The 27,942-nt window shown below is 43.5% G+C and overlaps 1 protein-coding gene across 6 annotated transcripts in view; it reads right to left on the minus strand.

Moving 5' to 3' along the window:
* The window catches only part of dachd (dachshund d), a 144,280-nt gene that overhangs the window by 15,519 nt on the left and 100,819 nt on the right, over window positions 1–27,942 (minus strand). For 4 of the 6 annotated variants that reach the window (XM_061691544.1, XM_061691541.1, XM_061691542.1 and 1 more), the window contains 3 exons: window positions 21,152–21,324; window positions 20,427–20,592; window positions 20,220–20,351 (listed from right to left, as the gene is read on the minus strand). In XM_061691544.1, coding sequence (XP_061547528.1) covers window positions 20,220–20,351; window positions 20,427–20,592; window positions 21,152–21,324 — 471 coding nt within the window. The remainder of the gene's footprint in view (window positions 1–20,219; window positions 20,352–20,426; window positions 20,593–21,151; window positions 21,325–27,942) is intronic. The other 2 variants (XM_061691543.1, XM_061691539.1) reach the window with 1 other exon arrangement.

The following is a 27,942-nucleotide window of genomic DNA, read 5'->3' on the forward strand; positions in this document are numbered from 1 at the left end:
AAATAGCCCAAAAAAAGAAACTTTACAATTACATGCTATTACCTTTATGTTTCTAAAAATAAATACAACGTAATATATGTGAAGTTGCGTTCTATACATATGTTATTAAATATGTTATAAGTAGTACATAGACAAAAAATTCAAATAATATAATTACAAATGTGACCTGATTTTTTTTTTTAGTCATATAAAAATATGTATAATGTATATGTCACATATCAGATGTCCAATGTACATGCTGCTAACATTGTGCATGAATCCTGAAAAAAATAATGATGTATATATATATATATATATATATATATATATATATATATATATATATATATATATACACATATATAAACACATATACACACATATATATTTAATAATAAAAAGAAAATGTGGATGTTGGACTTTGCATTGCTAAAAATACAATTGCTAAACAAATACAATAAAATAAAACATATTTGGCACACTTAAGTGTTAGTAAATCTAAATGTACATGGGCTAAAAAAAAACCAAAATAAAATACTGAATATACAGCATGTAAAAAGAACAAAAAAGTAAGTTGATATGTGCAAATATGTGAAATTGTGCCAACAGGTTGTTAAATGTGCATTGCAAGTTGCCCTTGAATCTTGCATTTCTACAAATAACTAAATGATGACGATTCAAAATATTAATACAATAGAAAATGTGAAGTTGCAAATATGATCAAATATGTGTTGCAAGTGGACATTGTACTGTTAAAAAAAAAAAAAAATTAAAAAACTGAATTCATGTGATTATGTTTGTGTGGCATGTAGGACTTGGACCTTGCACTGCTATAAATACAAAAAATCAAAATCAAATGTAAAGTTGTGCTTTATAAGTGAGGAAAAATATGCATTAAATTGTCCTCTTCTTTTTTTTCAGTGTGACAGACAGACATTGCAATCTGCGGCAAAGCCAGAGCAGAAAAACCTTGGGAAATTTAGCCGCAATCTCGGGATAAATAGCTGTAATTGACCTTGGGAGTTGAAAATGTGCCATATGTTTCTGCTTCCCGTGTTTGAAAGCGACTCCCTCAGGACATCGCTGAAGCGGGGAAAGGGAGGCGAGGAGGAAAGACAGACAAAGAAAGAGAAGGTGGAGGAGGATAGTTAAAAAAAAAGGCAGAGGAGATGGATGCATAGATGGCGGCGGCACAAGAACAGAATGATTGAAATAGTGACAAGAGCAAGCCGGCGAGAGACAGGGCATAGGTGCACCGGGCTGGGCCAGTCACAATGATATATTGACAGGTGAAGCTTTTGTCCTTGTGAGCGCCGCTGCCCCCAGCAGGAGAAGCTCGTCAGCGCTGACTCCTCACTGCACAATTACATTGGATTTGTCTCCTCCGCCTTCAAACGGCCAAGTTATGACCTCTCGGACAGCCATTAGCGGCTGGTTCCACCTGCACTTAAAAGCGATGGATTTGGAAAATCCTGCGTCTGCCGCTGCAAGTGCAAGCCACGCAGGCAGGAAAGAGGAGTTGCCTGCAATTTGAGCACTTAAAAAAACATGAGCCTTGCTTATGTTGCAATCGCGATCTGCACTTGAAAGCATCTTTCAGGCTGAGTAGAGTCAACTGGATGAGCTGTCCAAATGGACGGTTCGGAGCAACGTTGCTCGTTGTACATTAGAACATTGGAGCATGTGAGTCCTCAAAGAAACGCGCCCGCCCACTGTATAGTACAAGGGAGTCAAAATCCTTTTTGTTGCAAATCAGAAGTCCAGGATAATAGTTTGTTTCACTATTTATTGTTCAAATGACTGCAAAATGTGGTCTGGCAACGAGAGAAAAAAAAAAGTATCTCACTGTTATTATTCATTACATAAGATTGTTTGAAATTTGGTCCAGATTTTCGCAAGATCCCTGGAAGCCGATGCACATGATTTGCTATCGCGGACCACGTGAAATGTTGCAGCGGGCCGGATCTGGCCCCCGGACTTTGAGTTTGGCAAAATTGTCCTATGCAATAAATGTTGAGCAAAAGCTTTTTTTTGGGGGGTGGTAGCTTCAACAATAGCTTTCAAAATTGGTTACCCACCAATTTGTTGTGTATATGGAAACGATATTCAGAGCCAATGAAACATGAATATGTTTTCACAGTCATAACGGCCCTCTGAGGGAAATCAAAAGTGTCATGTTGCCTGTGACAAAAATGAGTTTGACACTGCTGCTTCCAGGTACCATTTGTAGTACCTGGTCAATCTCGGTTCCAAGCGTGAGCACAAATACCATTGTCACGTTGAAGGCTAAACGTCTTAAAATGACAAAAATAAACACAAATGCTCATGTTAGCTTGCTCCTTTGCTGCAGCGCTCAGTTTTCTGGCTGCCCTCGTTCTTGTCAGTTCAAATTTGTTTTCAGGAAGTAGCCCCTTTCACACTAACCGGTACTTAACACAACTTCATTGGCCATTTTGTCTGTGCTCCATAACATTTATCGTTATGTTTAAAGGCCAAAAGGTGAGTTCAATGAATCGATACCATTTGCGTAAAGTGCGAGCGACATATTTGTTTGCCCATGCGTGATGTTACGTCAGTTTGTGCTAACGTGTTATTCGGGGTAGCATGCCAGCTCATACAATTAATGAGCCTCATGTGAAGGTTGTTTGTTTGTGTTAATTAACTACTGAATACAGTCGTTTATGTAACATGGGTTGATAATTGGCGACATGCTAGAAGCGTGGTGTCGGCGGTTAATGCTTCTTTCTGTTTCAAGTGCTTTACCACCATCTTGTGGCATCTGTGCGCAAATACAAACCCCTTTTGTAGGGGTGGTGGGCAATTATTGAGAGATTTTTGTTAGCCGTGGCAGGGCTCGGTCGCTATCCCCAGCGAAGTACGTTGGGGCTTTGACGAGTACGTTGACGTCACGGTAGCAAGCCGATTTCTAGATTGGTCATTGAGCTGGAAAAGTTCTGCTTCGATTGCAAAGTGAGCAAAGTAAACACGCTGATGGATGGATGCGAAAAACAAGACAAACACACAGTCATTAAACACACACGCACACACTAATGTGGCCTCATCACATTGAAGCTAATTTCCTTTTCATCACGGAGAGAGGTCAATGAGAGTTTGCCTCATCCCCGCTGGGGGACAAAGTCAAGGGCCCCCGGTCGGGATCGGGCTCGGTTAACAGGTCACATTTGCCACTCGCTCTCTTATCACAGTGTGAAAATGATTTTGGGGGTTTTTGTTTGTTTCTTTTCCTGCCCTCCCACCGCTTCGAGATGAAATCGCTGGCTGCACAAAGCCATTTGGAGAGCGGGAGGAGAGAAGGTGAGCGGGATAATCAGGCTGGCCACTGGGCCGTGTTTTCCCAAATGCTCTCCAAAACATTACTGTGCACGGGCATTAAATTAGCGGTGGCCCACCTTAAAATGTTGACATTTAGCGTGACTTTTTGGAGAGTGACACCGTCGTATTTTTCGCGTTGGATATCATTAAATTTCAACTGCCCTATGGCCGTGCCTTTCCATTAATAACCCATTCCGACTGTCGCCTCCCTCCCTCCCTCTCTCTCTCTGTCTCGCCACATTCTTAAAGTGACGACTCCATTGCTTTTGCTTTAATAATAAATTGAAACGTATCCTCAAGGCCGCATGAAAAAAGAGACACGGACGGATATAACAATAAATCCTTCCGTGTCAGGGACGTGACAAAAAATGTGAACAGGAAGCTCACTCAGGCCATGTCCACACAAACAAACTTTTTGGAAAACTCTGTATGTTTTTAATAGCTTAAAAACGGCGGTGATGATTTGCACATTTTGCTTGTAGACGGGGAGCAGTGCGCGCTGCACAGTTCTGAAATTTGCGTTTCGGTCTGGGAATCAGCTGGGATGAACTCCAGCAAATGCGAGCGAATGAGGACGAAAGTGGATGGACGGATACTTGTCGATGGAAGAAACACCTTTTAAGCAACGTAATTTGGATTGGTGAAACAAACAAACAGAAAACGATGATCATAAATCATCTTCAGCTTCTTGAGCTTTCGGCAGGTAAACTCGTTTTAGGCATCTAAAAATTTAGCTTTAGGAAAAGGCCACAATTCACAGCATGTGGGAAATGTTGTCTCTTTTGAAACAAAATACACGAAAACCGATTCCGCCTTTACCTAAACGACACTAAAATTCCGCGAGCTGAAAACGACTCTTGAGGAAAACTCATTCTCAGTGGTAAAATAATAAAAATAACGGCGTTCCGATCCGCTGCAACAGAATGACCCGTAGCCAAAAACACGTTTTATAATCTAATCGTAGCATTAATTTACGTTCAAAATCGGCATACTTCAAAGGGTAATGTTTAATTTAGCGGCACAATTTGGACGGCGAGCAAATATATGCATTCATTGTCAAACCTCTGCACGCAACTTTACGGTCATAACGGAACGTTGTCGGCACTTGGTTGATAAAAGCAAAATAACAGATTTTCGGACTGAGTGAACGTCTGAAGAGGAAGTACATGCTCAAAAGACAGTTCTGCCGCCCGATACTAAGAATAAATATATGACATAATACATAATGTTTTTATTGATTGTTTAGCCCCACAATTTTAAGAGTCGTCATGTAGAACACTTTGAACGTCAACAATATGTTTGACGTACAGTCTTTCAAGTGCAACCTTTGTGAAATTATGTCTCCAAGGTCATGAATGTGTTTCTTTTCTTGCCCCGAGACTCGTGGACTCAGCATCAAAAGAGAAGCACTCAACAGTTGACGCTGTTCATTTTCTTTCTTCTTTTCCTTTGGGCCTGTCCCTTTAGGGGTCGCCACAGCGCGTCATCCTTTTCCATGTAAGCCTACCTCCTGCATCCTGCTCTCCAACACCAACTGCCCTCATGTCTTCGGTCACAACATCCATCAACCTTCTCTTTGGTCTTCCTCTCGCTCTCTCGCCTGGCACTTCCATCCTCATCATCCTTCTACCAATATACTCACTATTTCTGCTCTGGACGTGTCCAAACCATCCAAGTCTGCTCTCTCTAACTTTGTCTCCAAAACATGGAACCTCGGCCGTCCCTCCGATGAGCTCATTTCTAATTTGATCCAACCTGGTCACTCCGAGAGCGAACCTCAACATCTTCATTTCCGCCACCTCCAGCTCTGCTTCCTGTCGCCTCTTCAGTGCCACTGTCTCTAATCCGTCCATCATGGCTGGCCTCACCACTGTCTTCTAAACTTTGCCCTTCATCCGAGCAGAGACTCTTCTGTCACATAACACACCTGACACCTTCCTCCACCCGTTCCAACCTGCTTGGACCCGTTTCTTCACTTCCTGACCACACTCAGCATTGCTCTGGACGGTTGACCCCAAGTATTTCAAGTCCTCCACCCTTGCTATCTCTTCTCCCTGTCGCCTCACTCCCCCACCACCCCTCTCATTCATGCACATATATTCTGTCTTACTTCGGCTAATCTTCATTCCTCTTCTTTCCAGTGCATGCCTCCATCTTTCGCACTGTTCCTCCAGCTGCTCCCTGCTTTCACTGCAGATCACAATGTCATCTGCAAACATCATGGTCCACGGGGATTCCAGTCTAACCTCATCTGTCAGCCTATCCATCACCGCTGCAAAAGGAAGGGGCTCAGGGCTGATCCCTGATGCAGTCCCACGTCCACCTTAAATTCTTCTGTCACACCTACAGCACACGTCACCTCTGTTCTGCTGCCCTCGTACATGTCCTGTATTATTCTAACATACTTCTCTGCCACTCCAGACTTGCGCATGCAGTACCACAGTTCCTCTCTGGGTACTCTGTCATAGGCTTTCTCTAGATCTACAAAGACACAATGTAGCTCCTTCTGACCTTCTCTGTACTTTTCTATCAACATCCTCAAAGCAAATAATGCATCTGTGGTACTCTTTCTAGGCATGAAACCATACCGTTGCTCGCAAATACTCACTTCTGTCCTGAGTCTAGCCTCCACTACTCTTTCCCATAACTTCATTGTGTGACTCATCAACTTTATTCCTCTATAGTTCCCACAGCTTTGCACATTCCCCTTGTTCTTAAAGATGGGCACCAGCGCACTTTTCCTCCATTCCTCAGGCATCTTCTCACGCGATAGAATTCTGTTGAACAAGCTGGTCAAGAACTCCACTGCCACCTCTCCTAGATGCTTCCATACCTCCACAGGAATGTCATCAGGACCAACTGCCTTTGCATTTTTCATCCTCTTTAATGCCTTTCTAACTTCCCCCTTACTAATCATTGCCACTTCCTGGTCCACCACACTTGCCTCTTCTGCTCTCCCTTCTCTCTCATTTTCCTCCTTCATCAACTCCTTGAAGTATTCTTTCCATCTATCTAGCACACTACTGGCACCAGTCAACCTATTTCCATCTCTCTCCTTAATCATCATAACCTGCTGCACGTCCTTCCCATCTCTATCCCTCTGTCTGGCCAGCCTGTATAGATCCCTTTCTCCTTCTTTAGTGTCCAACCTGGCATACATGTCATCATATGCCTCATGTTTGGCCTTTGCCACCTCTACCTTTGCCCTGTGTCGCATCTCAATGTATTCCTTTCGCCTCTACTCGGTCCTCTCAGTGTCCCACTTCTTCTTAGCTAACCTTTCTCCTTGTATGATTTCCTGTGCTGTGAGGTTGCACCACCAAGTCTCCTCCTCTCCTTTCCTGCCAGAAGCTACACCAAGTACTCTCCTGCCTGCCTCACTGATCACCTTGGCTGCAGTGGTCCAGTCTTCTGGCGAGTCTTCTCCTCCTGTCCACCGAGAACCTGTCTCACCTCTTCCCGAAAAGCTCCACAACACTCGTCCTGTCTCAGCTTCCACCACATGGTCCTCCGGTCTGCCTTTGTCTTCCTATTCTTCCTCCCCACCACCAGAGTCTTCTTACACACCACCAACCTATGCTGTCTAGCCACCCTCTCCCCTACCACTACCTATGCATAAAGCGCATTATTGCATTTCGTGGCGGGAGAAGGCCCAATTAGAATCGACTTAAAGGATCTAATCATGCGTGAACACCGGCGCACAGACAAGGATCCACCCTGGTGTTCCGCCGTGTATATGAGGTGTGGCGCTACTAATAAGAGCAGATTATGAGCTACAAATTGAACTTTAGTAGCGTGCATTTAAAGGCGGAGGATACAAGCGCGTTTCATCATTCGCTCAGTCAGAACGAAAAAGCAAAGGCGTGCGAGAGAGCGAAGGTAACGAGGGATCTGAGCTGACTTCCATTTGGGAGGAAGATATCTTGTCTTTTTATGCGGCCCGTGTCATATTTATTGCATAAAGGTCAGAGTGCTCATTTGTTCAAAGTCAGCATTTTGCTGTGTAATAAACGCAGGCGGCTGTGTCATTATCGGACCGGCGAGGATTACGGGCTCGGCCGACTGCGATGACTGCATAAAAGCGTGCGGGACGTTTTGTTTCCGAGCTTCGATAAAAGGTGGGGAGAAGTTAGCGAAAAGGTTGTAACTGCGATCCGTAACTGTCTGAAGGATGAGGCTACAAAAGGAAAGTAAGAATCACAGTGGAACATCTGAGGTCGAGCTAACAACAACATTCCAGCGTTTATTGAAGCAGTGATTTAGATTGCGGCCCAGCGTTTATTGACACAAGAATCCCAGAGATTAAAATTGATTGGCCATTTTGCCTGACTCATTCTCATTTCCGAGCGGGATCATTTGTACTGTATACGCCGCTAATCTCTGCGTGACCCACTAATCATCCAGCCGTTTATTCCTCACTCTTTGTTTACTTTGCCTTTTGTTTGGCATTTACGAATTCATTAGAGCGCCTCGTCGCGCGGCTTAACGCGGAAGGTGACTGGGGAGTCCTGTGTGTACCCGATAGCGCCGCCGAAATACGACCAACACAAGCGGCAATTACACGTTGATAGTAATAATAATAATGAAGCATTTGGGACAAACAAACAAACAAACCAATGGGAGAGGAAATCCCCTTGTACTTGTAGGATTTTTTTTTTAACAGAACAAGTAGTAGTTTTAGTGATATGATTTAAATGTCATGTAATTCATGTCAAACTTTGGTGTTGCAAAAAAGTCAAATAGTTTTGATGCTCGCTAAACTAATTAACTAATAAATTGAATTCAATTGAACTAAGGTCTCACGATGTACACTGAGGTCTCACGAGATGTATTTTAAAAAAAAAATGTTTTACATTTTGTTGGGTTTTCGGAATTGTACGAACTCAACGATTTTTGACTTTCAGGTTAGCAAGTAGTACATCGCCAACATCGCCCATATCTTGCAAAAGCTTGCATTTGGTGTTCATAATGAGCACGTTAAGCCCTGAGAAACTTGGTGAAATATAAAAAATCCTGAATTTACAACTTGAATTGAATCTGTAGAAAAAAAAGACAAATTTGCGTGTGACATTAAAAGCAAATGTTGATCAGAATTCCAAACAAACGGCAGAGGAAATCCCTTGAACTTCTTCCGTCGTACGCTTTGAATGCGAGTCTGCTTACGAATCGCAACTTCCGTTTTATATCACAAAAAGTGTTACAAACAAATCTGAGAAGAAAATGCAAATTAGTTTTTTTTAATTTTAATTTTTTTCAAATTTGTGAGGCATATTTTGATCAAATTGTATCAATTTTTAATTTTTTTTTACATTTTTTAATGGAACAAGCATTTGTTTTAGTAGTGGACAGATAGCCTCACGCTAACTGTCTTAGCTTAGAGGTGTCTTTGCCTGGTTCTGGAATCCACTGGGCGAAGCTCCACTGGCACTAATCCAGATTTGTACTCTACTTGGCTTGCTTTTTAACGACGAGGATGAAGACACGAATAAAAAGAAGCAGAAGAAGAAAAAGCGGGGACTTGAAAAGAACTGGCTTATAGCAACACTTTGCAAAGACGGGATGAAAATCCATTAGTCCATTCACAGTTATAAAAATACTTAAGGGGCCCTTTTAATCGCGGCGACGTGTTAAACGCGCGGAAATCTGTTTTGATAACATTATTCATAACACCGGCTTTGCTCACGCGAATTAATAACACTTCATTTGCAGACGCTCAAGAAAAGCGGGCACGGTATTTGCAGCTAAAGAGATTAATTTTCAAACACCTAATTGACAGACTGGGGTTAGACGGGATAAGCAACACACTCTATAAGGCGGCAGCTGCAAAGTCAAGGTGACTGCAATACTGAGGAAAAGGGTTTCAAGAAAGAAAGGGAAAAAAAAAGCAGAATAGAGAGCAGAAAGGGAGGGGCTGAAGCAAATTAGTCCTGAAGCACTTTTCCACCAGCCGCCCCCTATTCTTCCTCTCTTTATTAGGAATGATTTACTTTCACGGTGGAAGGATATAAAAGCTCGAGTATAGCCGCATAATTATCACAGAGTGAAAATTTAGAGCTTTGACTCACAATGTCCTCAAGTCGGCTATCGAGCAGACTGCCAGACGATAAGAGCGGTCGCGCGGCGCTCCCGGCATCCCGTCGCCCGCCGCCGAGTTTTACGAGCGCTGCCGACGAGCAGCGCCGCTCGCCAGTCTGTAAACAGGACGGGAGCGCCGCGAACGAGCGGGGCCGCTCGTCCGTTTACCTTGGCGAGCCCTGGCCTCAGCGTGTCGGCCGCATCCCTTAATTACTGTTTACATGCAAATATTACATTATACAAAAAAAGACCCCCGCCCCAGCGAGAACATCTCCAAAAGTACAGAAATACATATTCAGGGTCAACCTTATCTGTCCGCAACAGTCGCCGACGCCGCCAAGATATGTATTGTTTTGAATCGCAAATTTTCCAGCATTCTACATAATCTTCATAATTGCTTAATGCTGTTGTCCAAGGGCGTCGGGATGGGAACGTGCGGCCGCGATCTGCATAACAGCAGATGCTCAGATATGTAAAACTCACCTTGGGTGCTCTCAGGGAGCAAGGATAACAATAATAATAGAAAAGAAATCATAACAATAATAAAAACATTTTTTTTTTTTTTAAATTTGTCAATAGCAGTGTGTTTAGAGCTGCCGCCTGAGCGCCGACGAGAACTGGAAATTGCAATTCCCTCAGAACACGGGTGTCAAACACAAGGCCCGGGGGCCAGATCCGGCCCGCTACATCATTTTTTTGTGGCCCGCAAAAGCAAATCATGCGCTACAACTTCACCGTGATTCTTGCTTACATTTGGACCAATTTTCAAATAGTCAAATGTAATGAATAGAAGGGTGAGATATTGCCCAAACATGTTTTTTTGTTACCAAACCAGTTTGTACAGTAATTTGAACAATAGCTAAACTATTACTCTTGACTTCTGATTTCAAAATCAGTTATTGGTCAATTTGTTGTTGATCTGCAATAATATGATGAGGCACTTCAACATTTAATTAACACGGCCCTCTGAGGCCAAGTGTAACTACAGTGTGGCAAAAATGATTTTGACACCTCTGCCTTCGAAGTTCAGCACGGAAGTGGCAAAGAAATAAACACCTTGCAGACGAGAATGCTCGTTAATAGATTGTAGCTTATCAGCGCAACCTCCAGATTCTGTACATGCAACTATAGGCCTTGAGCTTCATTTAAAAAAAATAATAATAATAAGTCAAATGAATGTTTGAGTTGAAAAATAATGACGTTGCACGATAAACAACCAACAACACTGATTAAAAAGTTATTAGTTATGAAATTGGATTTTTTTGGGTGAACATTTTTGTGATTTGTTTGTTTCCCCCTATTATTTGTTGGTTTTCCCAAATTTGCATACGGGTAATGATGGCCACATTTCATTGGTAAAACCAGATACTGCCAGTAACGAGTGGAAACCGTACAGGTGATGTCAAGTCAACCACTGCTGCTCACTCAATGGCAGAGCAAATTCATCACGGTAACATTTGACAGTGCAAAAAAGTGGTTAGCATATCTGTCTCATGGACAAGAGGTCCCGTGTTCGAATCTTGGCTCAGGTCTTCTCACTTCCCAAAACACACGTTAGGTTACACTGTCTGGTGTAAATGAGAGTGTGACTGGTTATTTGTCTAAAAGTGCCCTGCGAACGGTCCAAGGGCGTACCCGGCTGGCCTCTCGCCCCAAAGTTAACGGGGTTAATGAGAGTAAGCTTGATATTTAGAAATAGGGTTAGGGCCACAGTAATATTACTCCGCAGTCTTGGCTTGGCTTCTTGGTGCCCTCAGTGTCCTCAAGGATAACATGCCAAATGAAATACACAAGAGCCTGTCATTCTGAATGATGCATTCAATGAGACATGATTTTTGCAGTTTCCAAACGAAATGTTCCGTCTCTGGACACAATTTTAGGTAGACCTGCGCAATCTCAGTTTGGATACGGTTCTTGTCGTGGATTTAGTTACATTGTGTCCGAATGTAAAGTGTGATTATTTTTGTCTTTGTAGTTCTGTTTTTGTTGTTGTTTTTTTCTTCCATCGGCATAAAAAAAGAAGATCTTTCCCTGACATTGAAGCTATCTATGTCTATCATTAAAAGTTTGACGTGTTCAGCTCCTTCTCTTCATCTCGGCTGACTTTAATGCTGCGTGTTGCGTCGGGTCCTCCCCGTGTCCTTGGCGCTCGCAGCTTCAAACGGGGTGCTGACTACCTGACTTTTTTTTTTTTTTTCCCGGTGGGAGGAGGCGAGATCATTAGCCATCAGAGCCCCTGAAATGTGACTTGGCAGACAATAATGCTTTGTGATCAAACAACTTGTCAGCGCGTGCCGTTGAAATGAAAGCGTGCAGAAAAAAAATTATTCAATAGAGGATCAATCAAATTTCTTCTTGCAGCATGTGAGAAGGAACGCTGACAGTGCAAGCGCGGGGACACAGGAGTTCATTTGGATATTTGTTCTGCCGCTCATGAATGTTCCATCGCGTGACACCATCTCCTTGCTAATCACATTTCACTCAGGTGGGCGGCGGTGGCAGCGGTGAGGAGGAAGGGGACGGGGGAAGATGCTTTTAGGGACGTTGAAAAGAGAGAGGTTCTTTTTAATCTTTGAAATGCCTCAAAAGTGACAGAATGCTCTCTCCTGCCAAGACGGGAGCGTCGGATGGGGAGATAAATATGCTGTGGTCAGCTAAGTGTATCTAGTGAGCAGAGAGGCAAATTTAATAATGCATTATCATTCACTGGCGAAGGTGAAATCTGCCTGTCCATCAGGAGGCTCGGGCCTGTTTCATGTTACCCTTCAGCACAAACGAACAAGCGCTTTACTCAGCCGGAGCGGCGATGCGCACCGTGCGGCGCGCGCGGGCCTCGCTAAATATGGAAGATCAGGAAAAACGGGTCGGCAATCGAAGGAATCATCGGAGAGTGCGGAGGTGAATGATCAAACGCCTCGATTCAATCCACTTTTGTTCGTCCAGATAAGCCACTCTTCACACGCGGCAGCTTTTGGATTCCTTATATTCACACGAGCAGCCATTAGTTGGAGTTTTTTCGTTGCAGTTCTGTTGGCCGTGTGACAAAATCAAGCGCTCCAAGACCGCCCGCAAGATCCCGTCCCCGTATGCTTCCCACGCACTCGTGAAGTGAACGCCATTCCACTTGACCTGTGTTACTCCAATCTCGTGTTTCGCAACTCGGGCACCCATTTTACATTGGGAAAGTCACCACCAAATAAAAGTGTCACAAAAAGTACGAATACTAAAATAATGATGATGTCGTCTCAATTCACAAATGTACTTGGTCTGAAATGTGGGCCAAAGGACAAAAAACAAAAACCAAGCTGATGTACTTGCAGGAAGCTGCTGTATGAATGGCAACAGGCGGACACATGGGCTTATTGTACCTTCTGCTGTCTACTCAAGAGGATTTCATTATTCTGCCTGTCACCAAGGAAAAAGATACAGCTGTCATTAATAAATATGTTTTAATAATTAGCAAAATTCCCCAATGTGGAACTAATAATGGTTATCCTATAATAACTTTGGGCAAATTCAGTGCAATTAGATCATTTAGCTTTCGATCACAACACAGCGAGAGCATTGGCAGCAAGGTGTTTTAGATTCCTGGAAAATCAATATGTTGCATGTCAACAGATTAGACGCTTGACACGTCCTTGGTTTTGCGTCTTCCATGCAGTCAGCAGTGTGTGTTTACACCGCGGCAATGAGGTCAATGTGCTCGAGTCTTGTTTTTAAAGTGCGATTGGCTTTTTGCTACATTGTCCATATAATTATTAAAGCGGTCAACAAATGTTCTTTATTTTTTTTTTTTTTTTTTTACAATTTTAGAGAGTAGCTTTATAGAGTAATATGTGACGTGATATGAGGGACATTGAGTGACTCTCGAACATGGACAAAGTATAAAAGTGTTAATTTCATTTGAAAAATATTTTGTTTTATTTTGTCATCCGAGTGTCCAGAAAAGGCCCCTCCCTCCGACAGCTACTTCTGTTTGAGCCACGTTTGTATCCGCTTTGTCCATATTTGGCTAAGATCGCCAGCTTTCCTCTGATTGGTTGCCTCGGTGTTTGATGTGTCGAAAGCGCCAGCTCGGGACAGCTGGTGACATCGACAAGCTCGAGAAATTCCGACGAGCTGATTTCAGGCCTCTCGCCAGAAAAACGTATGGAGCTCCGGAATGCGTAGACCATTTCATTTCATATTTCACATGTTTACTGAGGCCCCATAGAGACAATATTAGATTCCAAATACTCGAAAAAGTTGGGTTGGTAAAATGTGGCACCTTTAACCACATTCGCTGCCATTGACGGCTTTAGAAGTTAAATATCCATGACTGGGAGCTGGCACTGAATGAGTTTTAAGCTGTATGATGTCCAGAGTGAGTTTTACAGTCATGGCTTCAGTCATGTTCTAAAATTAAGTTCATGAATTAAGTTAATAATAGCATGTACAATGGACCCCCGCATACTTGCAGTTCGCCACCCGTGGATACACCTAATTATTATAATAATTATTATACTATTTGCAGATTTTTTTTCATTTTCCCCCCCAATTTTTTTCAATTTCTTTTTCATTTACAGCATATTGGCGGTCTATCCTCGCCTATTCCCAAATATTTTGTGTGAAAAAAAAAATAATAATAATAATTTTTAATGCAATTATAACAGGCGTCAATTACCCGCACATTTTTGCATTTCGGGGCCAGATCTCAATCCCCCGCAAGTAGTTGGGGTGCTCTGTATAATATTTGATTATTGAAACATAGTCATTTGTAACTATCTACGCTCTGGTTTTGGTGAGCTGCACGGCCGGCGACCGGTGGTTCTGGGTCGGAATCTGGGCTCCGGCCTTTTTGTGTAGCATTCGCATGCTCTCCCCGTGCTTGTGTGCCTTTTCACCGGCTTCTTTCCTCATTCCCAAAACAAGTACGAGAGGTTCACTGAAGATTCCAAACGGCCACGAGTGTGTGAATCTGAGCGTGAATGGTTGCTAGTCTATATGCGTCCTGCCTTTGACTGGCGACCAGTCCGGGTGTACCCCACCTTTCACCCAAATTCAGACGGGACAGGCGCCAGCTCGCTCGCGACCTGAATAAAGACGAACAATCTAGAACAGACTAGACCGATGCTTTTGCTAAACTAGTTTTGACTTGAGAAACTGCCATATAACAAATTACTGGCAAATTCTGCACAGCAAGCTTCCAACCAATAAGAAGGAAGGGAAGGGAAAAATGAGATTATTTTTGTTCAATTTCCAAAACCTATAATCAAGCCAGATATTCAATCAACTGTTCGCATTGTCAGTTTTAGCGTTCAAGAATCATCAGACACACTTTTGCCAGCTCCAAGGCAAACAATGTACTTTTCATTATTGGTAAAACGACGGAATATTGTGTTAGCTTTTGTTTCCGAAACCCCAAATGAAGCCTTATTTTTCATGTGGATAATGCTATGCTGTCATCGCAAAGTCAGTTTTGTCCCTCAAATGTCATCAGGGACAGCTTTGTCTGCTTAAGTTAAGCAAGGCACTCATATTACCCATGAAATGATGTTATGCTGTTGTTATTTTGTTCATCTAAACTGTAAAGGTATGTTGTTAACAGCCTAGTTACTAAACTAAATAACGGCGACTCTCGACGATGGGCGCGACTCGCTACTGGCAAAACACTGCCCCCGCCGCATGCTATTTGCACGTATGGCTGGCATTTGAAACACCGTTTCTTTTCCTGAAGAAAAGAAACCTTGTCCAGCCGTTTGATGGCCGCAGCGGATTTTACAGCCAAAGGCTTTCAGATGCCCCCCCCCCCCCGTTTGTTGAGGCTACCTGCTGTTTTCACGAGACAGAGGCTTGTAGGAAGACTTTTCTTTTTTTTAATCGTTTGAAGCTGTTCAATTAGTCACATGTGAGATAGCTTTATACTTTAAACATCATCGAATCGCACTCTCTCCTCGTTGTTTTTTTTTTTCAGCCAGGAAAATGTTTGGACCGAAGACCGAAAAAAAAAACAAAAAAAACAAGCCAGGACCATCTGTTTTTTCTGTGTTAGGTGACAAAACTTGGAAAAAGTCTTGACAACAAATAGCCTTTGTCCCGCCGTGATGCAGGATGACATTGCGGCATCTTTTCGGGGATCCTATTTAAATGGAGTCCCATCTCCGGCGTTCCCGCTGCGCACGAGATTAATTGAACGCTCGGCCAGGATCGTAAAGATCAAACAAGTGGGGGAGATATCATTAAAGCATCGGAACACTATCGCTAAACAAACCGACGTGACCAACGGGCTCCTAATTAAAAAGCCGGCCATAAACAAAGCCTCCTGAACAATGCTTTATTTTATTCATCTAACGCGTCGTGCATCATATCATTACACTTCACTATATCTATCATTAATTTTATTCCCTTTACTTAAAGCTTTTATTGGAATTACTTTGGTTATTAGTTAGTTCTTAATGTATCGGACGGCGGCGGCCGTCTCTCTTATCTCGCTGCATAAACCGGCGCATGTTATTCAAATTGGCTCATTTATTATGATAGCTTCCGCGTGTAAATTGTGCTGACTGCTCGCCCTTGCGCAGTCCTCATTAGACTAATGAAAACCTTCAAACGAAAAAACTAAACAAGCTGCCAAATAAAAGGTTCCGGGGTTATTATGAAAATTACAACTGTGCGAGCGGCGAGGAGCTCTCTTCATTAATTCATGCTCAGCAAATTGCTAACTAATTTGCTTGCACTCCTCTGCATTAATGGGTTATTTTATGAAAAATAAAGAATAAATAAATAAATCTCATTTCCCCCCCCTCTCCACACAGTGCAAGACCTCAGAAGAGAGCAGAATCCTAATCAGGTCCGGCGACATTTCGGGAATTGACAAGAACGAGTGTGCAGAGTGTGTGAGGGTTAACTTGTTGGGATCGCCGGCGGATTGTTTGCTTCCTTTTGTTTGGCTTTTATGGATCCCGTGCTTCCATTTCCTCCCCAGAGCTTCAACAAACGGAATCTTTGACTATAACATTGACCCCAGCCCATAAACTACAGCTTGACGTCACAGATCGATAGAGGCTTGATTGAGTCTGAACAAAAACAAGAAGCAATGTTTGGGAAAAACAAAACAAAACAAAACACTCCATTTGTTTGTACAGAATGATTATTTTTCTCATGAACTTGCTCACCAGAGGCTTTGGACAGACTAAATATTGAAGCATGTTTTATTTGAGAACTATGAAATGATTTCAACGGTAGGCGGCACGGTGGGCGACTGGATAGCACATCTGCGTCACAGTTCTGAGGACCGGGGTCCAAATCCCGGCCCCGCCCCCGCCCGTGTGGAGTTTGCATGTTCACCCCGTGTCTGCGTGGGTTTCCTCCCACGTCCCGCAAACAGGCGTGGTAGGTTAATCGAAGACTCTAGATTGGTTGTTTGTTTCTATGTGCCCTGCGATTGGCTGGCGACCGGTCCAGGGCGTACCCCGCCTCTCGCCCGAAGATAGCTGGCACAGGCTCCGGCAAGCCCGCGACCCGCGTCAGGAGGAGCGCTACAGAAAATGGATTTCACTGGTGATCCCTCATCAAAATCTGTATACTTGTGCTTTCTTTATGAATATTAGTAGATGACATATTCTTCCACAAATTGAAATGTATTTTGTAATATTTTGAGGAATTATTTAAACCTATGCAAGTATATACATCATTGTTAATACAAGCATTCTTCTTCTACTCCTCCTCCTACTTCTTCTTTTTCTTCTTATTATAACACTAAATACTGTAAAAACATACGCTACTATTAACCATTATCACCACAACTATTATCAATACTTTTAACACACGGTGACAGCGTGATTGTTTTTGGGACATTTTCTTTAATATTTAATGTTTAAAAGGTTGATTACGATAATGATTACTATTATACCCAATATGCTGTTGCACCAAATGGCAGTTTAAAAAACATTTTAAACAGAAATAAAAATAAAAATAATAATTTAAAAAAACATATAATTGTCTTTGTAGCCCCAAAAATAACCCACTTAATATAATTCCTTTATCATATGATGATATGTTATATATCTGTTACAGAATATACAATTTGATGTATTACGTTTCAACCAACGAAAAGTGCTACGAGAAAAATGTTTTAAATACACGGAAACAGCTATATCCTTTTGAATATTTGTTTCAAACGTGATAATATATAATGTTATATCATATTGCTTATGTGGTCAAGACATTGATTTGTGTTTTACTGGTGTTGGCAACAAGTCAAAGTCAGACATTTAAAAAAGAAAAGTAATAGCATGTCATCCACGGTGCCATCCAAGATTTCCTTCACCGCAATAAAAGGAGAATCTGTTCGAAACACACACGCACGTTGCGCACAGTCGTAAATTGTGCTGATGATTCTGCTAATTATTCTGACGCAGCAGCGAAGGTCTAATCGTGAGTTTCATGTCAGACGATCCAACCGGGAGCGAAGCGGATTTCCTCAGCGGTTCTGGGATCGTTATCGCCTCGCGCCGCCCAGCGCAGCAACACGACCGGCCGACCCCGCTCCCTCCGAGCCGACCGAGAATACTACAAATCTAACATTTGCTTCGCTTTCTATGAGTGCGGATCATCTTCCTTTTTTTTTGGTTCCATTTCATAATGAAAAATCTCGCCAGCAATTAATGAACGGATTTCACCGCCGGATGATACGACCGGGGTACATCTCTTGAACGTATCCCCTCCCACGTGGGAAGCAAGCGGGAGTGTCGGGGAATGGCGCGTGAGGATTTATGCTGATATCAATTCATTTGACTTTAGGAACGGAGAACGGCAGACGTCCACCTCCTAATTTGGATCGGCGATATGAATTGCTCATCTTCGTAGCTACTCACATCTTGCTTAAACGTCCATTGTAAACCTTGAGACTGATGCATTATTCAGTGTCAAATGCACCTTTTGCAACATTAGCCAGACTTTCATCAGCCTTCTACTCATTTTTAGACAAACATTGGCCAGAAGTGTTTATATACTCACATGCAAATGGGAGGAAGTAAAACTACAAAATGTTACCAGTATATTCAAATTGATCTCAAGTGAAATTGGAGTGTAAAGTAAAGTTGAAAATTCAAGTCTTCAAAAGAGAGAAAAGCGGCGAACAAACGCAAGATTGCGGAGCGATCAAACGTCTGTCGACGTCCTTAAAGACGGCGTCGTGCAGAACGCAAGCTTTTTTCAGCTTTAAGCGCTCGCTTGAAAAGTCGTCTTCACACTTGAATGCAATCCGGTGTTGCTGTTTCGGTTAGCAATGGAGTTGAAATTGGCTTTGCGGGTTAAGCCTTCATGTCCGTGCGGGAACCCTCGCGTCTGTGACGCGAGATAATTAGTTACTGATGAGAAAAAGGAAGGCTTTTATTTCTTGCAAGTGGGTGACGCACCCGACATCGAATTGAGAGACAGCATCTGTTAAAGGACGGGCTATCTTTGAGGTGTAAAAAATACCCACGAAAATGTTCATTAAAAAGAAGCAGCCTTAAATGTTTTCATAATGACTCGGAGATTAAACCCTCTTTTTTCATATCACCTTTCACCTTTTTTTAGATCCATTTTCAGATTAATTTTATGACCTTTCTTTTTTATTTAACAAGCTCTATTATCGTACAACTTTTTGACCTTTCCCACCTGGCTGTCCAGCAATTAGCCGGAGGCGGTTCCTGCGTATACTGTATTGCCTCAAATAGCGGCCGCCACTCAAATAGAAACTTTCTCAATGTATTCGTTGCAAGCCAAAACAGAATTAAGGTGTGGAGAAAATGATTTCATTATTTGAATTATGCTGTGTATTGATCTGTATGCTTAATGCAGGCCACCAGACTTTGACGTGATCGCTCCACAATGTTGAAGGCTACTTATTGGTTCCGTTTTTGTTTGGAAATTTCAATACAGTTACTTACGCAGGACGCCTCCACCCATCTGCAGTTGAGTAAACAAAAGCCCCTTGTGGAAATATTACAATCTGCAGGAGACAGGAGATCGGGCTCCACCACATTGGAAAACATTTGCATTACGATTCTATTTTAAACCTGCGAAATGAAAGAATACAGGATAACATACTCGTGACGTGAAAACCAGTACACATTTCTCTTTTAGCTCTCCACCGCTGTCCCCCAAATGTGCTAATCTAATCTGTTGGGACGCGAACTTAGTTTCATTCTGAAGAGTGATACAGGAAACGCAGCTGGTGTACACCGTTTCCTGTGTCCTCATTTCTAGTTATCATACAAGGAGTACGGAAGAAGCTGGGATCCTCCGTGTGTTGTTTGAAGGGTTATAATTCACCGTAACGTCGACGCTAATCTTATTTGCGTCTCCAAACAGATCCCTCTGCTGGTCTTTTTTAATATTGCAGTTGATTCACTGCATAATAAGTACATGCGATGTGACAATTGCACACACACGTACATCACAATAACGATGCTCAAACAATATATCGTGCGGCCCTAGACTCCGTTTACACGTCTGTGTGCAACTAATTCACATTCATTTGAATCCTTTTTCATTATTCAATTTAATCAATGAAATACAATGGCTCGCCGAGAATGGCGGGGGATAAGGACCAGACCGCGAATAGCAAAAATCTGGGGATAATTGATGGCCATTAAAAAAAAAAAAAAAGACCCCCCCCCCCCCCCCCCCCAAAAAAAATCTTGAATAAGTCTGGATAAACTGGCAACAAGCGTTTTCGGGTTAGTTAAGCCCCATTAAAAATATAAATTAAAACAATAAAAAATAAAAATAAAAATGGGGGGAAAAAAGAGTGAATAGGTGAATCTGCGGGGGTCCCGTGTATTGAAGAATAAAACTCCACTGACCTTTTTCTGCATGCATCCTCTTGCCTTCGTGGCTCATGTCGTGGGCCAGGTCTCCCTCTTTAGGTCCGGGCGGGATGTTGGGGGACAAGCCGAGCAGGGCTTGGTTCACGGACAGGCCGTTGTGGTGCGGCGCTGCGGACGACAAGGTTGCGGGCGGACGTGAGGACGACTTTGACGAACGCGACGGTGAGCCGCGAGTCCACGTACGTATCCTGTCCAGGGAGCTTTCCGTGCGGGCGGGCGAGCTGGACACGCTGCTGCTACGGTGAGACGACGGGTGGCTGCCGGGCCTCCGGTGGTCCTCTAAAGACGGGGCGGGGGACGGACTGTCCTGCATGCGCTCCTGCAAACCCTGCAGTGACAACACACAGCCCTAAAATAAATATATTCATTAGCAGTTGTCACAAAACAGCCTGTCAATGCATTCCGAAATGTCTTTTTAAACACATTACATTATACCTGTACACGTTTGAAGATAATTGCGGAGTCTAGCGGACGCGTGCAGCCGGCCTATTTAAAACAGGGCGGTCTGCGCCGTGGCGGGCACAGAAGGGATGCTTTATGTTACGATTTCAATTGGGACAAGTAACTTTCAATTGTCTATTTTATAACCGTGGACCAGGTGGTGCTACGCTTTCCCCATTCAAAGCATGCAGCAAGGGTGCTTTGCTACTGACGTGATAATTGCACGCTGCTATAGTTGAAGATCGTATTCTGCATTCTAAAACTACGGGTTAAAATAATCAACATGTAGTTTATATTTAATATATATATTTCAAGCTTAAGTGGTTCATCTACGTTTTGACAGTCCTTTTTGTGAGGGTGACACATTTTTGTCAAATGAGGATGGCTATTTGAAGGAACAACTGCTAAAGCGTTGAGCAAAATAAGACAAAAAAGTGTTGCGCAAACATAAAGGGAGGAAACGTTACCTTGATGACAGACGTGACCATTCTCGAGGGCAGGCTCTGGCCCTGCGCGGCGGCGGCCATGTTGGCGATGGTGCTGAGGTGGTTCATCTGGCTCATCGCCATGGTGACGGAAGCCGGCGGAAGACTGACGGGGATCAGCGGGTGGGGCATCATCATGAACGGGAGTTCCAGGCCTGCCACCACGTGAAGACCAGGTCGTCGGTTACTCAACTTCCGCAACGCAATCGAAGATATATTTCCCCATGCTATTAATTCTGCAATTCCCGCCCCTGAAATACCCCTTAAAAAGTCCAATAACACTTTAACTGAGGCAATTGAATAATTCTCCATGTTAACATAATAGACATCAATGTTTTATTACGCGTTAATAATAGAGAAGGAACGCAATAATCATAAAGAAAATGGGGGATAAAAACTATCCGCACAGTAGTTCACACACTCAAGTTTACACAGCAATAAAAAGGAATCAATTATTCCCTGATGAATGAAAAATATGGGAATATCATGGAAATGATCTCAATATTTAAATATAAAAACGGCAGCAAAAACAGAGGCAATCTTGAAAGCCGCCATGATTAGTTAAGCGCGCTAATGACAAACGCGACTAAGGTTAATTATATCAGCCTATCAGTCGGCATAATGAAGGCGTTTCAGTCCCTTTCATATATAAATATAGATGCACGTATTATTCCATTCCGGCGGCAGACATATCTTTTAAATTATTCAATTGCAGTCCGCCAACGGACGCTTAATTGGGGGAAATTGATGATGTTTAAACAGAAAAGAGAGCGGAATAATAAAGATTCCGCGGGGGTTCGTGGGGAGCAGTGCGCCGCGCTTCTTTCATGAAGAGAGGGCAACTTTCAGAAGGTCAAAGTTAGGCGTCCCCCCCCCCCCCCCCCCCCCCGCCCTTCCTCTCGTCCGTCCCCGCTCGGCTCGACGGGACTTTGAACGGCCGAGGATCAAACGCGACTGCGAACGGTTTGGTCTCGTTCCTGCGCCGCCCGCTTTAAAGACAACCTCATAGACACTCGGATACCGATTGAGCTTTTTTTTTTTGTTGTTGAATTTTTTTCTCTCTCTCTCTCCTTCCCTCTCACTTGGCAGAAGGGTTCAAGGTAATAATAATAAAAAAAAGCTGATCTGCAAAAAAAACAACTCTGACAAAACATCAGTGGCTAAAGGGCAAGGAGATCTGCATGGCGACAACTCGAAAGAGAAGGACACTGCTTGAAAATGAAAGGGCTCCTTTTTCCAAAAGCAACCATTGATTTCCATAAGAAAGGTGCCTCGGCGGAGAGTATTCCCAAACAAAATGAAGGATTAAAGCGAGCACCTTGTCTCATCGCTCGGACTGAATCAATTACCGCTCGGCAGGCAAAGCTCAATTAAAACAAAAAACAAAGCAAAACAAAGAAACGGCGGTGCTTAACGTAGGACAACAAGGAGAAGGTCTTGGCAACCCATCAGCCATTCAAGGCTCCTCGAGGGCCTCTCAGGTAAGATGTATTACACCCAGGGCCAAATGCGTCCTCCCTTTCCAAAAATACAGAGAAGGCGCCGCCACTTGTCCTTGAGGCCAAAGCCTGCGTCGCCGTTATCGCTGTTGCTTTCAGTGGCTGCCCCGCCGGCAACTTTCATGTCCCCGTCGTCCTAAAGTGGCTTTAGGAGCGCAGGGGAATGCGCCCACTTCCTTTTGTTCCAGACCGAAAGGATGCGGGTGAGCGGGAGACCGGTTGGTTTGAGCAAAGTTGGCAGACTTGGCAAAATTTCGACCAGAAAACTTGCAACAAGGTCAATCATATTATGATTATTATGAACCGTGGTGAACTTGTTTTTACCCTTGTCTGACAGTAACTCATGTTGCAAGCTCACTGAAAACCTCTGGTAGTGACAGTCCCTTGAACGGGTTATTTCTATTTCCATAATTTGCCAGGGGAAAAATGGTCTCACAGTACGGACACATCGGAGGCCAACCGGGGTCCCAAACAGATTGTGATCAACATTAGAGTCTTCACGCGTACAAGTGGTGATGATGAACGTAGTTTATTTTTCCTTATTAAATGAACATAAAACAAATAGCAACATCTAAAAAACCATCTGCCTGTCAGACTCGCTACAGAGCCAAAAACCAACAGAACCACAAGCAATTAGTCGTGTGGATATGCAGCGGTAATACCGTTCACGTCAGTACTGTAAGCATTTGACACTGTTGACACAATATCTGACTGTCCCGCTTCGCAGATACTTCTGTCAGGTGAGTAGAAATCAACAATCATTCCGCCGACATTCATTTAGAGTCCTCCATGCAAAACATGCATGTTTTTGAAATGTGGAAGGAAAAAATACGCAAGTATGAAGAGGACACGCAAACTTCACACAGTGAGGCTGCAGCGGGGATTCCAACCCGAACCACAAAACTGTGAGGCATATGTGCAAAACCACAGCCCAGCTGTGCGGCCCCCTGATAATTGCAAAATAAAGTATTTTTCATGTAAAGTGTTTTCTGGATGTTGAAATTCCATACATATAGTCACAAAATAAAACATTTCTGACAGTGCAAATGTAAGTTCATGCAAAACGTACCGTTGGGCGCGGACTGCTTGGTGTACAGTAAGTCAATGTGACTTTTAAAGTCTGCTGTCATGACAATTCAGTAGGTTTTTCTGCAAAACGGTAAGCGGATGACATTGCAGAAAAACTCACCTTAACTTCATAATCACGGCAAAATCGTTTTGCCAGATGTATATTCGTACCGACTAAATTCTTGCCGCGTTGATTGCTATCGGGATTCCCAAGCCAGAAGTGAAGAAGTGATGAAGAGGCGAATTCCCGCCGCATGTCAACAAAGCGTTTATTTAGCGGAAGTGAGCCCGAGGGAGCCGCAAAGGTGAGCTCCGATGTGCTGTCATTAAAACGACAAATCACTTCATGGCGACACAAACAGCTCAGCTGTTACGCTCTCGCCTGGCTAAGCAAAGATCGGAATCGGCCAGCGCATTAAAACAGCCCTCGGTGAGAACGTGTTTTCCGGTGTCAAGAGCTTGTTAAGCCAAACTCAAATGGCATGGTGTAAACAAATGATGGAACGTTTTAAAATGATTAATGATTGTCTCTGTGGTGGACTGAAATGATAACTCGCCACCGTCAATCTTCATCTCAACAGGACGTTTGCCTTTTTATAGGTGAACTTAAGAGAACAAGAAAAAGCGGAGGCCTCGAACAGTTTTAACTGTGTCACAGGCAGATGTCTCCTGACAAATATTAAACTAGATCCTACTTGGCACTTTATTATCTCTTCAGTGGAATGATTTATTGTTTGTGGAGCCAAGGAAGCACAAAGAGAGAAGGGGGAGATTGCATTTGCAGCCAAAGCTCAAGCCTGATCTCGTTTTCCGAGGAACAAAAGGGGAAAAAAAAGCTTCCCGACAAACAATAATGTCAGCTGTAATTGATCAGAGGTCGCCGGGCGGGCCTACGGTAACGGCGTACTATTTAAGCGACAATCCGCCCCGACGCTTTTCAGACGCTTGTTAATGAAGCTGTCTGTCTTGGGCTATTTACCTTCCCTTAACTGGACGGCGGGAGATGTACTGTAAGAGACAGCGCCGGAGAGGATCTGTGAAAAAGGACCTGCGCACGCCTGAGGAATGTCTAATTGGTTGGCGCCGCCCGAGCTCAGGATCCGGCGCTAATTAAATGTCTTGTTTAAAGCCGATCTGTCTTTGTTTGGAGCGTCGGAACAACGCATCCTCGACAAACATTCCCGGTGGTTATCCTTTGAGTTTGATTTCAATTGGACAGGACAAAAGGGCCGACGTGCTCCACCGCTAAGCTTTTTGTTTTGTTCTTTTCGTGTTGAGACGCTTTTTCCGTCACTTTTTTTTCACTTAACTGGTTTGAAAAAAAATATGAAAAACGTATTCCTAAGATGTCATCATTTATAGACCTGTTTCTGGAAAATAGTTGACTGAACACTCTTTCATGATTAATTAGTGACTGCATGAATAATGTTTAACACACACAGCTGACAGACTTGCCAATTTTATATAGTGCTGTATGATTTTCTGAAAAAACATCAGCCGATGTTGAGACATTTCGCTACTAGAAACACACACAACGTCAGAAGTTGAGAGCTGACGGCAGACGAATTTCCCAGAAGCCCCTTCACGCTCTCTCCTGAAGCGCGTAAACTCGTTTCAGTGAGCTTATAAAATGCCCCCATGTCGTATTCTGGCAACAAAGGTAAGGAACGGCCACCTTTGTTGTGGTCATATCAAGCATTTGCGCAGCCCTGAGAGGAAATGAATCGCGGGACCTTTGGCGGTCTGTAGCACTAATCAGCTCTTCATCTTTATTAGAACTGTTCACGGCGTTGAAAAAAATTGCCGTGGCTTTTGGAAGCCTGGCGGACATCAAACGTGGAGAACCTCCATAAACGTGTTGTGTTGTCTGGAGTTGCGCTACCACGCGCAGCGCTTACAATACGCGCAGACGCACACGCACGCCATCTGGACAGGTTGAGTCCAAGCGGGCGAGTCCTGGTTCTCATTAGAGTGGGAGGAAGGTATCCGGCTTTGATGTAGCCACCCACAGCCCCACGGTGTCACTGAACGCACCGCGAACAAAAAACATTTTGCGTTGACGCACTTAATGTCGATCATAAAGCAAACATGTTGCCTCTGTTAAGTACCTCCTGCGCGCACACACACGAGGGAACGGATTCCGCTGAGACGACGTAAACGCGAAACCTCAGATAACGCGCTATAGGTGCACGCAGAGACGACCCGACATGAAACACATGCGAACAATATGCTTTGCATTCCGCAGGCCAGATGGAGACAAATCAAGGTGAGGTGCATCAACAGGCTGAAAGAATCTCGACGATCTTTCCTGTTCAAATGCCGATGACATTTCCAGGCTTTCCGGCACTTTTATCTGTACAATTGTGTTAAACATTTTGTGTCGTGTATTGCTGTGTATGTATACATATTGTGCATATGTATTTTGGGCCATTGCCGGTGAGCTGTGAGATGCCTGAACACAACACAACAATAAGGACGAGACTGGGCAAAAATGGCATCCATGGCAGAGTTCCAAGGCGAAGACCACTACTGACCAAACAGAACGTAAAGGCTTGTCTTACTTGTGCAAAAAAAAAAAAAAAACATCTGAATGATTCCCAAGACTTTTGGGAGAATATTATGTGGACTGACGAGATGAAAGTTGAGCTTTTTGGATTGTGTGTGTCTCGTTACAGCTGGCGAAAATATAGCACAGCATTTCAGACAAAGAACATCATAGCAACAGTCAAACATGGTGGTGGTAGTGTGATGGTCTTGGGCTGCTTTGCTCCTTGGGGACCTGGACAACTTGTGGTGATTGATGGAACCACGAATTCTGCTCTTTCACAGAAAATCCTGAATGAGAATATTCAGGCATCAGTTTGTGACCTCAAGGTGAAGCGCACTTGGGTACTGCAGCAGGATGACGTTTCAAAACACACCAGTAAGGCAACTTCTGAATGGCTTAAAGAAAAACGTTTTGGAGTGGCCAAGTCAAAATCCAGACCTGAATCCGATTGAAATGCAGCGGCGTGACCTAAAAAAGGCCGTTCCTGCTCGAAAACCATCCATTTTTGCTGAATTGAAACAATTGTGCAAGGAAGAGTAGGCCAAAATATCGCCCCAGAGATGTGAATTCATTTCAGTTGTTGCTGCTGAGGATGGCCCAACTGCTGAGGATGGCCCAACCAGTTCTTAGGCTTAGGGGCCGGAAGTGGGCGATAAACATCAACTCCATCCTCAAAAGGGCCCAGCAGAGGATGTACTTCCTGCGACTTCGGAGGAAGCACGGCCTGCCACGGGAGCTGCTGAGGCAGTTCTACACAGTGGTCATCGAGTCAGTCCTGTGTTCTTCCATCAAAGTCTGGTTTGGTGCTGCTACAAAAAAGGTACAACCTTTTACAACTTTTGTACAACTGCTACAACGGACAATCCAAACTGCTGAAAAGATTGTCGGTACCCCCCTAGCCACCCTTGAGGACTTGCACGCTGCCAGAACTAAGACAAGAGTGTGCAAAATCCTCTTGGACCCTCCACATACTGGTCACCAACTCTTCCAGCTCCTTCCCTCAGGTTGGCGCTACCAAACAATGCCAACTAAAATTAGCAGACATTCCAACAGCTTCTTCCCTCTTGCCATCAACTTCTTAAACAGCTAACCTACAATTCCATTGCAACATACTGCCAATTTCTTTTGTCTGAGTTTGTTGTCACATTTCTGTTGGGCCAATTATACATTACTCGCGCACTAACTGTGGTAGGCTCGCCACGCTGCACTATTTGCATATCCGTTGTTGACCAATACTGGCCACTCATGTGCCAGAGAAGCATCTGCACCACTTGCACGCTGACTGAGGAGTATCTGCAACATTTGCACAATCGACATTGTCTCAGATTATCGCGCTACTCGTCACTTTAAACTGCATACATTCATTGAAGTCTCTGCGCCCTTTGCACAATGGTCATTGCACCCGACCATTGCTGTATTAGTCCTCCAAACTGCTCTAAGTGCGAGAGGACTCTGCATCTTTTTGCACATTGTCAAAATTAATAAATAAAAAATTGTACCGGCATTATCAGATAGCTAGCAACCCTTTATTGCTCAGTGACTGTTTTTCTCAATGTCTTTATGTCTCAAAAGTGTTCTCTGTCAATTGACTGAAAAGTTCCTTGTGTGTTTTTTGGTTCTGAAATCACCATTTAAACACAGCATTTTAAGTTCACTTG

Source organism: Phycodurus eques, chromosome 12 (assembly GCF_024500275.1).
Source record: "Phycodurus eques isolate BA_2022a chromosome 12, UOR_Pequ_1.1, whole genome shotgun sequence".
Taxonomy (NCBI): domain Eukaryota; kingdom Metazoa; phylum Chordata; class Actinopteri; order Syngnathiformes; family Syngnathidae; genus Phycodurus; species Phycodurus eques.